The 15,080-nt window shown below is 46.7% G+C and overlaps 1 protein-coding gene across 1 annotated transcript; it reads left to right on the forward strand.

Moving 5' to 3' along the window:
• The first annotated feature begins 9,504 nt into the window (after positions 1 to 9,504).
• On the forward strand, positions 9,505 to 13,547 carry LOC105564417 (broad-complex core protein isoforms 1/2/3/4/5-like). Its single transcript, XM_012016763.1, has 2 exons — positions 9,505 to 9,581; positions 13,141 to 13,547. The coding sequence occupies exon 2, from the start codon at positions 13,155 to 13,157 to the stop codon at positions 13,497 to 13,499; it is 345 nt and encodes a 114-aa protein (XP_011872153.1). The 5' UTR covers positions 9,505 to 9,581; positions 13,141 to 13,154; the 3' UTR covers positions 13,500 to 13,547.
• The last annotated feature ends 1,533 nt before the right edge of the window (positions 13,548 to 15,080 follow it).

A 15,080-nucleotide genomic window follows, 5' to 3' on the forward strand; every position in this document is an offset into this window, starting at 1 on the left:
CGAATTTTACATAAAGTACCTTACTTTGTTATTTACTATTAATTATTATTACCCATATTGTATATTGCAATTATTATCATTATTAGTATTGCTGTTAATATTGTTATTAATATTATTACTGGTATTACTACAATTATTATTCTTGCTCTTATTCTACCGTTGTGTTACGGCTGTTTTTCCGTCTCACGGCACACTCGAGGGGAGCACCGCTTTATAATATATTCCATGGACACGGATTACTCCACTTTCGCGGTATCTCCGGCCGAGATGTCTCACTCTACACGTTCCTTCTCGTCCATTTCGCGTTTCTACGGCGGCTTCGGCGTGTCCTTCATCGACCGAATCTCTCCGAACGGTCGCGACGCGCGGTTTCTTTTTCCTCCCATGGCTTTTTAATGGTAATGCGACTCTGTCGGTTCGAGGGCAAATGGACGGGAGGACGACGAGAGGTAGGGCGTTTGCTGTTAATGCCAAAATAATACAAACGTTCGAGGACGTGTCCGAGGAAGTTTTGACAAATTCCCGAGGTCTTTCGGGCGCTCACGCGTTACGCCCCGGAACCGATAGATCGCTCGCATTCTAAATGACTTGCAGATAGGCGGCCGTATACACGTACACACTTGTCACCGCACATAACTGTGGACCGCTATATTTTAGTAGAACCTCGACGATTCACGCTCGGTGAGGAGGAAGCCTGTGTGATGACTGGGACATGACCGTTTTGTGTCACGGCTACCGCGATAGACCGCTGGTAGACAGGAGCCGACGAGTGCACGGCGCATCGGCCTAAAGGCACGATCGTTGCGCGGTTCGGTTAGTTAACGAGAGATAATCTTCTATTTTTCTTGATCAAGGTGCGCGAGTTGGGACACGATGAGAGAGAGACACAATTGCGGGCGGATGCGAGTCCACCAGTAAATGCTGTACGCGCGAGACCAGGGGTGACGCGCTCGGCGAACGCGTTTACGTTGTCCGATACCGATCGCGGCATACGGAGTCACCTCGGCGAAATTGTGTGCGACGAGGTCGATACTACGCTGGAATACGGAGTGCGTCTCGCGGACGGTCGTTGAAATGGGTCGAGTTGCATTTAAGGCGAGACTTTCTTGAACCGGTGTACACAGTTAAAGCGAAGTTGACTTACAACAGCGAGGCGTGACTGGCGCCCGTGTTATTTCCGTTAATGAAATAGGTTCCCTGATACGCATTCGAAATACAGAACGGAAGTCGGATAGGGCTGGAAATCGATAGGATGCCGAATCACGTTGGCGGAAGCGTAACCGCGGAGTGTATCGGACGTGTGACCCGCGCGTGGGATGCTGTAATAAATTTAGATCGCGACCAGAGGAGGCGACCGGGAGCGAGAGACCGCATTGAAGGGCCGGGCCGTGGCGACAGGACCGAAGGGCCTGTGCGAACCGTAGCCGCGGGGTCGCAATAAGACTCGAGTACGCGACAGAACCGTCAAGGTTCACTCGCGCGATCGTAGCCGTGGACGCGGGCCTTATCGCGTTCCCCGCGAGTATACGTTTAGCGTATACTTACCGCGAGGTAAAGAATTTCTTACTTTGCATCGTTTCCTCCACCGAGGCTTCTGACTCGTCGCGGCACGACTGCGAGGAGAAACGATAGTTTTCTCGATGGCGCGTGTCGCGTCCTCTGCCGATTCGTGTCCCACGCCCTCGCGGGTTTACCTCTCGAGTTCTCGCGCACCGATCGCACGCAACGAATCGTAACTCGACAGTGAATCGACCGGAAAGAAACGGCGCGCGCGGACAGGTGCGCGCTCGTACTACACACACGCACACACGCACACGCATACACATATATATATTTTTTTCCTAAAAAAGTGCACAAATCCCATGATGTATACGCGCCAATTCCCGGGTGACGTACTGACGTTCGCGCGTGCACGAACTCGCATATCGGTGTGTTCGCGCTACACGGCTCGTATAGGCAATCTCGGACGCAGGTGTACGCGCACGTTGAATGCATTTATAGATAGGCTATGATAATTTATGTTAAACTATGTTTTATGGAATGCATCTCGTTGCGTCACACGTATTTTCCGCCTCTCGCATTACAATCCGGATTAATAAAGTGTATATCTTTCCGAGCGCATTCAAAATGAACGTATTTTAGGATCGATTAGTCAATTGTTACACGGTAAATATCGATATATAAATGCGCAGAAAGTATTGACTTGTCGATTAAAACCTTCCGCGAGTCGGGGAAAAGGGAGGGCGAAAATAATCGATTGTGCGAATTATTATTATTATTCTCAAACTAATCGTAGGTCTTTCGTATTGACGACGGGTGGGAGGGGGGGGGGGGCTAGATTTTTTTAATACCCGGGGCAATAACCGTGTACATATGCGACAACTTTTTAGAAACGTCAAAGAGCCGTCTTTTGTAGCCGGTAACATTTCGACGGGCATGCGAAATTATGTGCGACGCGAAATGCATTAGTGCAGATAATTTAAATAAGGCGATTGCGCGCTGAGAGGTGAAACGAGAGCAAAAAGATTGTTGATTCGAGGGAACGGTGAGGACGAGGAAGAAGAACGAAGCTTTAAATTACGCGAATAACGAACACAATTTTATAGTGGTCAGGACAAGAAAGGACTGATATTGATAATATTTAAATTAGTAGAATTATTCGAAGAAACGAATTTGTGACTATACTGTAAAAAAATGGCCAAATATAATTGCGAATATATATCTATATATAAATATATATATACACATATATATTTATATGTGTGTGTGTGTGTGTCTGTGTGCGTGGCTGTGTGTGTATGTGTGGGGTGGGTGGAAATGTGCGAGAGAGAAAGAAAGAGAGAGAGAGAGGGAGAGAGAGAGAGACATGCTTGTATGTGTTCGTGCATTACTTCGCGCGTACGAATGTACACACGTATGCATGTGTATGCGTGTGTCTGTGTGCACGCACACACATGTACATATATCTGTCCTCCGATCAGCGGTCGGTGCGATATTATGCGAATAATAAATTATTAATGAAATTAATGTAAATTTGACTGAATATTTAACTACAATTTATATATTAATAGAGATTTATTTGAGCGTCTTTGTTTACTGTTCGTTTAATTCTTCGCTTTTGTGTTATATTCCTGTAACACGCGATATCGTGCAGCCAACAGATTACCACCGGTTTATGCGTTTATATCGAAGACTCGTTAGTTTGGTATGGTAACAGCCGTTGGGACGTCATTCTTCATTATCGCGTTCGGTTGCGCGTCGCTTTCAAGTAAAGCGGGAGGCGGGTTGGGATGTAACATGTGTACTGTGTGTAACGTGTGTACTCGTAACGTATGTGCCGTCAAGATACCCGGCGGTATGTCGCTGTCCAAGTTTTTACGGCTTGCAAAAGGACGTCGTGCAATTGACAAAAATATCACGATTCAGAGTGCTGATGTTCCATGAAAAACAATGGCCAACGTCCATTAGGGACGTGAGCTTAATTGGTCTTCCACGCGTGACTGACGGTTACATTTAGTTTCTCTTTATAGAATTATCCTACGAACGCTCGTAGTAGTGTCAAGTTTTTGGCCAACACTTTGTTTGCGGCCGTCATCCGATCGGCTTGAAAGCGACGCGCGACGAAAAGCGCGTTGATATCGCGGCCTCGTTGAGACGAGAAACGTACCGTCGACTCGGCGACGATTAGGGACGCTGCCGAAAAAGACACGTTCGATCCGAGGGGCTGACCAGGCTTGCGAGCACGGGAAAGACTGAAAATAATTGTTGATACGCACGTGTCGCGGCGGGCCGCGCAGCTTCGCGAGATCCTTTTATCGCATGGGAGATGTAGGGAGACGCGCAAGTCGCATATAACCGACTGACCTGATTCGCCCGAGAGAGAGAATCACGACGTGTTCCATTATATATATATATATATATATATATTTACTGCATATATATGTGTAGTTTATTTCGCTGTGCTATCTGCGACACAATTGGATCGACGACTGATTTGGACTGATCCGTATCTTACATCGCGATTTTTTTTTTGTTTTAATTAATTAGACGACGTGTACTAATATATACACACATATATATATATACATTGGACTGATGCGTGAAAATTGTTTGACTGATGTTACCAAATCGTTGCTTAAAAGTACCTAAATGTTAAGTTAAAGAATTTATAAATTTATGAGGAGAGAGAACGCGCGCGCGCGCGTAGACGTACGTTAGGAGAGGAGGGCAGAGGTCACCGCGCTGCGGATTCGTGGAAATCGGATAGGCCAAGCGAAAGAGGCGCTTCCTTACGTTTTCTCCTATCTTTTCGCATTCTTATTCTTCTTTTTGCCGAAGGAGGGGGGGGCGCCGGTAGATGTAGCAATCGATATAATGTTAAGATCGACTGTGTAGTACAACAATCGAGACGCTCGTCAAGACGGGCTTGCTCTCATTTTCGACGTACATACCCAACTTTTTATCTCCTCTTTTTTTTCTCTCTCTCTCTCTCTCTCTTTCTCTCTCTCTCCATGGTTTCTTTTTTCTTCTGTAGATGAGTGTGCACAGAGATCACGTGGATGCTCGTCGGGAGCACATGTATGATTTACCTGCCCATAAAGCCTCCATAGGTTTCCGTAGGGAACCGCTCCGTTACTTCGATAGAGCTAAATGATAAGCGCGATAGGACACCTTACCGGAAACAGCTGTTAAAAAGGAAAGGGGGAAAAACACAAAAAAAGTAAGAAAAAACAGAAAACCGAGGGTTTTTTTCGCGTGACAGCTTTCTAACGATATAGTAAGTCTTTAATTTTCCGTTACTTGCGTTACAATAGGATTACACATTGCGATATCTACACGGATGTCGAGCAGATAGTTTTCCCGATTAATATTCGTACGCAACCGCTGACTATAAACGCATGCAAGAGCGATGCAGAGAGAGAATTACATGGAATATAAACTCTCCGAGTATAAAGCCTTAACGACAATGTCAAAGCGCCGAGCGCTTTTGTGTAATCAACATATCGGCTTACCCCGGGGGGGAAAAAAAAAACTTCGAGAAAGTTCTCCACTATCTTGGGAAGGACGGATTCCGCTTTGGTACAAAATCGTTGCGTGAGACCACGTTTGCATTTGCGGGTGAGGCAGACGTCGCGAAGACACCGAGCGACGAACGCGGCGCGTAAGATAATAAATGTCGAAAAGCGCAACGACGCGAGCGTGACGTTTGCATTACTCGCAAATGCGAATTGGACTTTGAACGAATAGCCGTGCGTTATATACCGTGATAATTCTGTTACGTTATTTTTCACAATGTCTTGGTTATAATATATATATTTATTAACTATAACAATCGCATCGTCGATGTCATCGTGACCGTCGTCAGTGCCGTGTCGCTATTATTACCGTTATTATCATTATTACTATTATATAACGCGATTATATTATTTTATCATTATTTTTTTTTATTACTGTATCACCGGCACACACATCAACCATCATCGTCATCATAGATATTAATATTATTTTCATCAGCATTATCATTTGACGTCATAAACGTTCTTATTATCGCTATCGCTATCTCTATTGCTACGATCACTATTCCCGTTTATTATTATCAATTCCCGTATTCTCGTTGTCACCAGCGAGCTATCGTAACTAGTTCCATTACTGAGTTTCGCGTGCTGTCATTACCGCTGCCGTTATCACTATGATCACTACTACACATTATCGCTGCCGCTCTGCTGCTATTGCTACTGTTATTACTACTTTGGATCAGTACGGTTACTGCAAACACTCATTATTACGATTACGATTGATTATCGCTACGACTATTATTATTATCTATTGCCACGCATTATTATTATTTCTAAGCAATATCAAAATGCATTTTAATATATTTTCATTTTTATATACAATAAGAAATGTACTATATATTTGGTTTAATAATTCGTTTGTGTTGTCACTTGTTTTTTTTGGTCCACCTATCACATCCTCGACGGAAAGTGTAGATCGGAAAGAAGCTTACACTTGTACGTTTACGTTGAACCGCACCAGTTTTGCCGAAATTGCGTATACGAAAGTTACGCCGCCGGAATGTTAATGTCGAGAAAATGATTCTTTTTTTTATTCTTTCAGCCGGAAGGTAAGTGATATAAATGCGATTTGGCGTATCCATTCCCCGCTATTCCGAGCGTAGCTCGGTTGTCGTGCTTTTCGTAACAAGGCACCATCGACACACCCATTTAAGCAGCTACTCCGACGTTCTCGGGTATCGCAGCGCTCGAATTTTACGTATTTTTATTTCGGACGCTGCAACGTTCCCCGCAAGTGACTGAAGTCCAGTTGATATCGTCGACGCTAATCTGAAACGCGATTTCTCAAAACCACGACCGAGCACAGCCGACTCGCGTGTGTCAATAGAGAATCGACGTTTTATCCTGTATGCGAAAACTAATCGTCGTGTTCGATAAACCTCGCATTCGCGGTGGTCGGTAAAGATTGGAACACAAATAAATATGAAACAAGATATGAGAAATGAAGTATAAAAATATACATACAACAACAATATAAAATATCAGGCCGACGAGAAACAGTCAGTAATGTTATTTATTAATTGTCATCGGAAAGAATGGAAAACGTATGCAATGCGGTCGATAAACTTTGAGGAAAAAAAAAGAAACGTATAAAATGGAGAACACGTCAGAAAACATTTTCAACATTTTCATTTTACACGATTTTTGTCTTAAAACTGATGGACTGCACCGTGTATTCGCGGTGATTGATCGAAAACGACGTACGTCGAATGCAAGTAATGACGTGTCTCTAATACGAATCGCATATACACATGTATATTCGTTATTTATTTTACATTCCTCGTATCTTACTTTTTATACTTTTGTGTCTCGGTTTCAAGAGCCGCACGTGCGGGCAATCGCGATGGTGGTCGGTAACGCCGTCCGATATTACGTCGACGTAAGAATTTCAAAAGTCGCCCATGAGTAATCGATCAGTGATCGCGTCGATCATCAGGACGCGCTGCCGTGAGGAGTACGAAGTAAGAACGATTTCTTTCCATTCATGAGGAAACGCCCTTGATTTCCGATTCAGACCTGTCTCTCGACCGAAATGTCTTTTCCCCGCCACAAGTATCTTCGGACAAAGAGAGAGAAAGAGAAAGAGAGAGAGAGAGAGAGAGAGAGAGAGAGAGAGAGAGAGAAAGAGAAAAAGAACAAAAACCTTCGCGTAAGTGGGAAGTTTCTGTCGTATGTCGAGTGCAAACGCAAGACGGTGAGTACGAAGGAGGAGGTGAATATCGCGGAAACTCGGAGGGGGGGGGGGGGTGAGGGCAGCCTCTCCGGAGAGAGGACTACCTTGTTGACGCGATCACACGAGGGGCATCGATTTCGTAAAAGTCGCCACGCAGCTCGCCCGAGTCACGCATATTTAATTACGTTTACGTTTATGTTCACGTTTATTTGTTTAGTTTATTTCGAGTTGCATGCTTTAAATGTCATCCAGAATGCTCAGTGTACCTGTACTCTCTCGTCGTCTCGTTTTCTCATGTCTGTTAGGCTTCGTGTAACACACACATCTGAGATCCGTCGAACAATGTACATGCATATTCATAATGCGAGTCGGCAAACGGCTTGTACACACATTCCACTTCTCGATGGAGGACACATGCGAATGTGTGGTTCCCGCTCCGTCCAACGGAACGTCCCTTTCATCTCGGTCCCTCCCCCCCTCCCCCGTCCCCGCCTTACCCCTTTCGAGTTTTGGTTGTCATTATTTATTTCTCTAAGTGATATTATTTAAGATCTTTTAAGATGAGATTATATTTTCAGCAAAGCGACATGTTGCTAGGACCTTGAATAATTAATAACAAATTATTCCGAGGTAATTACGAAGTAAATTAATAAGGACGAAAACACGAGATATGAAAACTGCCACGTAACATGTGTAAGGCGACGTATATCGCCACGAGGCTGCTCGGGTCTCGTGTAACAGCGCAGTGAAATCTATTATGGCGCCAAAATGCGATACACTCATCGTTCGTCGAATGTTTAACAAATGATCGTTTGCAACACATTTTCGAACACACGTTGAGAAACATGCGTAGCGCGTATGAAAATTCACGATCGCAATAACGCGACCCGCTCGAGCCACCGGAGCGCAATAATTTGTACAATGTCGTGTTAATGACAATAGAGTCGAATCGTAACGAGAGAGAAATTAAACGCACAAAAATTCTGCAAAACAGCGCTATCCGCCTTCTTCTCCCCGCAATTTTCCTCCTCCCCGCGAACGCACATGCATACACACTCGCATATGGCACACACATGCGCGAAACGTCTCGGCTCGCGTGTACTCGCGTGTGCGTATACGAATTATTTCATGCATGTGCGCGCGCCTCCTCTCGTCCCGTTCCTTTCTTTCCGCATTAGCAGTGACCGGAGGTTCCGAAGAAGGCCGGGGAGAGGAAAGCCGCCGTTAGAGAAAGTTCTTACTTCGCTCCCCACGAGAGGAGAAACGGCGCGCCGTCGATTCCTCCACATCTCTCCGGTTCTTCCCCCCCCCCCCCGTTTTGTTTCCAAGGACGTGCCGCAACGCGCATAATTGCTTTTCCAAAGGACACGAGTCTCGTTTGTAATGGACCGATTAATGCGCGGGACGTGACCCAGTAGGAGAGGGGACGGAAGAAGAGGAAGACGAAGAGGCAGATCGCGGCGGCAAAGAAAAGGGTTGATTTCTCCCCACGGTCACGCGCCGATTATTGTCGGATTTGCGAAATTGATTTATTAAAAATTTCCCTCCGATGATCTTTATGGCAAGGTCGAAAATGAATTTCGAATCTCCGTACACGTTGTCCGTTCAAATTCTTCACAAACCGCGATGTAAAGAGGATCAAAATCGTCGCGAGATAGAGTGAAATTTTGCAGAGAACTATTAATGGCGTGCGATTATTTACTCGTGGGACATTCGCAATAGTTTCCCAATTCAATAAAACTTTACGACCCTTGTCACGTTTATGCGCCTGTTACAAGATCGTCACGACGCACGGACGACCGTAAATTGTTCCGATCGGTCTCCGAGGATACGAGCTTTAAATCGATACCGTTTTCGAGCTGCGAAGGGAACGGCACGATCGACGCAGTCGAGATCACGTAAGCATAGTCGAGAAGATACAAGCACGACACTACCTAAAGGAGCATTCGAGCGAGATTCGCGCACGCGACCGTTTCTTTTTTTAGCGGTCGTGGTATAGGGTTTAAGTGTGTTGTCGGGGTGTGCAGCTGCATGAGAGGTGCGTTGTTGTGTTTCAGTGCTCACATCTATGACGGGGCTGACCTTGAACTCTCTGAACACCCAGTCAGCGAAGAAGTTGTTCACCTGCCAACTGTGCGGCAAGGTACTATGCAGCAAAGCATCCCTGAAACGCCACGTTGCCGACAAACACGCCGAACGACAGGAGGAGTACAGATGCGTCATCTGCGAGCGGGTGTACTGCTCGCGTAATTCGCTGATGACCCATATATATACTTATCATAAGAGCAGGCCCGGCGACATTGACATTAAGTTCTTTTGAAGGTTTAGATAAGGTAGGGACCACGCTAAACACACCTATGGCGCACAGCATTTCGAAGATTTCTAACATAGATCTCTCAGAGCTCACCCCTATGCGAACTTAACAAACCATCAGTACACCATTCCTTCCATTTTCTCTCTTTCTCTCTTTCTTTCTCTCTCTCTCTTTCTCTCCCCTCTCTTCCTGCTTCATTCTCTTTCTCTTCATCTGCTTTTTTATTCTCTTTCCCTCTTACGTACGTATCCGCAAACGTGTACGCGCACGCTTGTCTCCCGGATCGTGCGCCTTCCTCAAGACTGATCTCGTATTCCCGATTCTTTCCCACCTCGCGCATTGTCAAAAGATGCATCGTCCTCTCCCCGACTCTCGGTCGGACGGCCCCGCCGTCGACGTCCCGGCGTACGGAAAGCTCGCGCTTCCTTTTCCTCCTCGTTCCGCGTCGGCACTCCGCGAACGGTGCATGCCACGGCAGCGAAACCGGTCTCGGGCTTGCACGCCGGGGCCTTCTTTCTCTTCTTGTTCGCCTTACGGTTCGAGTCCCGCGCATCGCCGTATCCGCATCCCGGCTCGCGTAACTGCTTTCTTTCCTCTTATCCCGTCGTCCTTCGCGCCCCTTCGGTACCGTACGCGCCGCTGATCGAGTTCTTCCGGTATTCGCCGGTCCGTTATACCTGCTGTCAGTGACTCGAATTCCCGATGCATCAGTAAAGCAGCATGCCGCGTAGCTACAATCGGCGCATTGATAGCAACACGGGTATGGGTTTTTTCATAAGTCTACCGACCAGGCGGAAGAAGAGTCTATTGGAGGGTCTTGCCAAAGGACGTTTCAAACCTCCCGTCTTTCACATTCTCCTGGGCATTTCGCACTCTTTGGGAAATGTATGTGTCATTAAAACGTCATTTATATAACAAGGACATCGGCGCTTCAACTCTGACGTTATACGTAGCGAACCAAAGTAACTGAATGCTATTGTTGCACTCGTATTGCTTTCATATTGCTCGCGCAAATATCGCTGCCATTGTACCGTTGTAATCATTATGGGGTAAAGCGATCGGCGCAAATACTGCTGCCATTATACTGTTATAATCATTATGAGGTAAAGCGATCGGCGGAATTATTACTTTCTATTTCAGCTTATTATGTGTAACGTCACACAGTTGAAACGTCGAAGACTTTATCGTAACAACTCTTTCATCTGCGTAGATTTAGCATAATATCTTATTACATCTATAACAATGTAAAGCGGGACCATTGCGTAATGTTGAAAACACCGAGAACCGCTACACTCTCTTAGGTCCGGTTTCACCAACGTCGCTTAACTTTAAGCTTAGCTCAATTCGTTCTCCGTCTCTTTCCGATTGTTACTTTAGAAAGAGACAAACGTGAATTGAACCGAGATCAAAGTTAAGCGACCTTTTTTGGTGAAACCGGGCCTTGGTGATTTGCAAGATCGCTGACAATTCTATTAAATCTTGTCGCCTCCTTGGAATGACATGCTGGTCAACTTTCTGATGCGGAGAGTCTTGGATATAGATAGGCGAAATTAAAGATACTTTTGAGTGCTAACACTTTGGAGAACGATCGATCATCTCCGAGAGATAGAAACCTATTACGAAGACTCTAACTGATCTTTCTTATTCTTTTCTGTTTGTGTGACTGTCGACATCTCGTGCCTCCCCACGATCTCTTTTCTTTCACTCAAACTACCAACCTGCTCATCCACCTATTCGTTGCTTGCTTGTCTGCATGTCCATCTGGTTGTCCGCCTGCTATCTGCTTGCTTGTAGCTTTGGCTACGTGCCTCGATTCGCATTTCTTCATTATTTTTCTGTGTTAGTGCTACCGAATCCCCGCGTGTCGAGTCGGAAGAGAGTATACGCGATACGTCGGTGGGAGAGACATGAAAATTGGATTATTCGAAATGCGATCGGCGATCCGATGCGACCGCAATTGGCAGAAATTGCATGCTTCGCGAGAGCGCATCAAATCTAATCGTACATTCGTTTATTAAGTCTCGCAAGGCGAACGTTATTATATTTTATATTTTACTGTATCATTATTATATTTTATACGCTATAATTTTTTTATGTTGTTTTTGATATATCGTCTTACGTTCGTAGCTGCTTTTTTTTTCTATTAGCATTTTTATTATTTCTGCTTTTTTGCCGTCATCTTTTATGGGTTCGGCAACTATTTATGGATACGAAATCGCCCCTCTTTAGGCGAACGTCGAAGAACCAGAACGATCGTAAAATTTCTTAACGCGGAGGAACCTTATCTTGTGCGATCGCAAAATCTCGTGACCGCCCGGTTTCAGTCTTTGATCACTCGACATGTCGTTGGAGGTTTGTCCATTCGATCAGCGACACGATTGACAATAAAAATAGCGTGTGCTTAACTTCCAGCACGTGTCTAACATGTCGCACTATACAAACTCGTTGGTAACTTCTATCTGCGGATTGGTTCTAATACGCTAAAGCATACTAATCACTAATTCGATGCACGCGGTATAATACACCAGCTCCTTCTCTTTGTCCCTTCTCTCTGTCCTTCTTCCTCGATCGGGACCTTCTGTCGTCTCGTGTGCCACTCCGGATACTCGATGAAACTCATAAGAGTATTGCTATCTTGTAAGTTTATCCACCCGATTTCTCTATACGGGGCTTTGCGATTTATACACAATTCTCATTCTGAACTCCTTTCTTTTCAAACGCAGTCAAACTTCGCTAACAATAAGTCAGAGTTGGTAATTCCAATAGTTGAAAATTTTCTTACGCCACTTTATATAATATGCACTGTTATACGATTCCCATTAAATTACTGTAAATTATTATTTAGTACACGTCTTTCGTTAGTCATACAATGGCATTTGCGTTTGTAAGATGAAGTACAATGTAAATTAGTTGCGACGCTTGAAATCGAATTGACTCCCCAAGTTTTTGGCGTCGTCTCTAAATTAATTTAAAATCGAGCAGTTCTATAATTAAACGAGTAAATGCAGCGACGTTGTCAAGACGAAACTAGCTCGGCCTTCACGAGACGTGTAAGTGGAAGTACCAGCTCTGAGCTTCTAATCGATCCTGAGAATGTGTCGTCCGACCGTCACCACGACGGTCGGTCGTGTCGCATTCTTACGATATCTAAGATGGAGCGAAGGGATCGAAACCGTTAAGGCCATGATGCTCTAGAACTTGGTCCGAGTTCTAGTTTCGAGAAACGCGCAGCCAATCAACCTGCAGCTGTTCCGCAAAAGCTGCAAGTTGATTGGCTGCGCGTTTCTCGAAACTACAACTCGGGGGCCAAGTTCCAGGCATCGCGGACGCCAGGCCTTTAGAATTTCGACGACGCCAATCTCGCGCGCTGTACAGCGCGTGAGAAAAAGTGCATCTTACGTCGACCTTACGTTTACAGGGTGCGACGTAAAGACCCCCCTGTTACCCCCGTGTCTATAGTATCGAGAAACGTAAATCGCATCCGTCGAAATTACACCGGTTTCGACGCGCGTATCGAGCCCCGACGGTGGCTAGCTCTCGCGCAGGAGCGATCTTATACAGATCTGGATGCGTTTCAGGTACGGGCAACGGGATGCATCCGGCACCGACGACGCCTCCCACTGTCATGTACCGAATGCCACCACCCACGGCGGGTGGCATAAACGAGCCTCAGGAATGCCCGTACTGCCGTCGCACGTTTTCATGCTACTACTCCCTCAAACGCCACTTCCAGGACAAACACGAGCAATCGGACACGCTGTACGTCTGCGAGTTCTGCAACCGTACGTACCGTACGAAGAACTCGCTGACGACGCACAAGAGCCTGCAGCACCGCGGCACCAGCGGCGTGCTGAGGCGGCTCCTAAAGGCCACGGCCATGAAGAACGTCTTCGGTAGCATGCAACATCAGATGCAGATGCAGCAGCAACCGCAATGAAAACGTCGGAAAAATCAAAGTCACCCTGTGCCGGAACGTCCGCGCCGTCGTCGTCGTCGCCGCCGTCGCCGTCGTCGTCGTCGTCGTCGTCGTCGTCGTCGTCGTCGTCGTCGTCGTCGTCGCCGCCGCCGCCTTCGTCATCGCGCTGCCGTTGTTTCCCGCGCGAATCGCTCGACCGACGTCATCAGGCGCGCAATCCGAGACTCGCGGCCGGATTATCGAGAGAACGTGGAAGTACTACTTTGCGTACCCAGGACACTCCTGTGCCGCTTTGAGCTACACTCGTGTCGTTTAGACCTTGGTTTGTTTAAGTCGCGACTTTGCACCAAAGTCGGTTAGCCACAGATCGTTTCTAATTTCTCCATTCACGTTACTGGCACGCCAGAAACAGGGCGGGTAATCGCTGGTTCAGTTAGTTAATCGCGATCAGCGACGCGATTCATATTACGAGCTAGTTGGACCCAAGCGAATTAGCAGCAGCCTGGATTAACGAGATCGTGTTTCTCCGTCTACGCTGTATTTAGGTTCGTAATTTCGGAAGAAGAGACTGCCAGATCGCCAAATCGAGGTTAGCCAACCCGGGGGAGGGGGATTTAGTCTCTTGTTAAATTGCAACAAAGTCCTCGTAATTTCGACGATTAATTTTACCCTCATTTACTCGCGTTTGCGGAGCGCGTAATGCCTATCGCGATCAGTTATCGTAAGACCTGTGAATGAGAAACGGATTAAGGAGAAGGGAGGAAAGCGGAGAGTAACGTGGAATCCCGTGTACCGCGCGGATCACTCATTTCGGCTCACTTTCTCCCAGTTTTCCCCCTCGCTTTTCCGTCGTCCACCGGAAGCAAGCCGCGACTCTTCTAGTTTAGGCTCGCCAGCGCGGCGAGTAGTAATTTTTTTTTTTCTTCGTCAAGACTGCAATGAATCCAAAGAAGGACAATTTGACTGAGAAGCTTGTAATTCGACTGAAACGTGAAGAGAGAGGAGGCTCGAACGTTAAGATTAGTGCGCGAAGCGAAGAGACACATTCCATTGTCGGCGATCGGGGACGCCGGTGACGCCTTGTCGACCCAGCGGCCGACAAGCTTTCGGGGCGGAGAATCTGCGCGTGGAACGCATTTCCGAGGATGACGTTGTCCCGTCGCGAGATTTTTCTTTTTTTTTCCTTTTTTTTCCTTTAAGCTAACGTTGTCCAAAGAGCACCGGAGCGTGGAGATCAGGGAAGGGACGTAACTGAGACGAGACGCTTGGGGAGAGGAAACAGTCTTCCGGAAATCGTTTCCGAGATCGAGTTTACGCTGCGGATGGAATTCTTCCGTATCGGCGCTCTCGAGACGCACGCCTAAGGTACGGTTTTCACGTGGACGAAAAAAAAAAGAAGAAAAGAAAACGCGCCCGACCGTCGGAACGACGCGTCGCGTCGTCGCGTCTCGCGATCTCGGCCACGCGGAAGGGTTGCGTCGCGCCCTCGCGAACAATCGGGCCGGGCACGCTGCCCGCGTCAGGCGCGAAACGGACAGTTCGACGCGCCGAGATGCGTTTGCAACGAGGGGAGAGACCGAGGGGAGGTCACACAGTCGCGAG

The sequence above is a fragment of the Vollenhovia emeryi genome, unplaced genomic scaffold (genome assembly GCF_000949405.1).
Source record: "Vollenhovia emeryi isolate VEMERY1.0 unplaced genomic scaffold, V.emery_V1.0 DF939165.1, whole genome shotgun sequence".
In the NCBI taxonomy this organism is placed as follows: Eukaryota; Metazoa; Arthropoda; class Insecta; order Hymenoptera; family Formicidae; genus Vollenhovia; species Vollenhovia emeryi.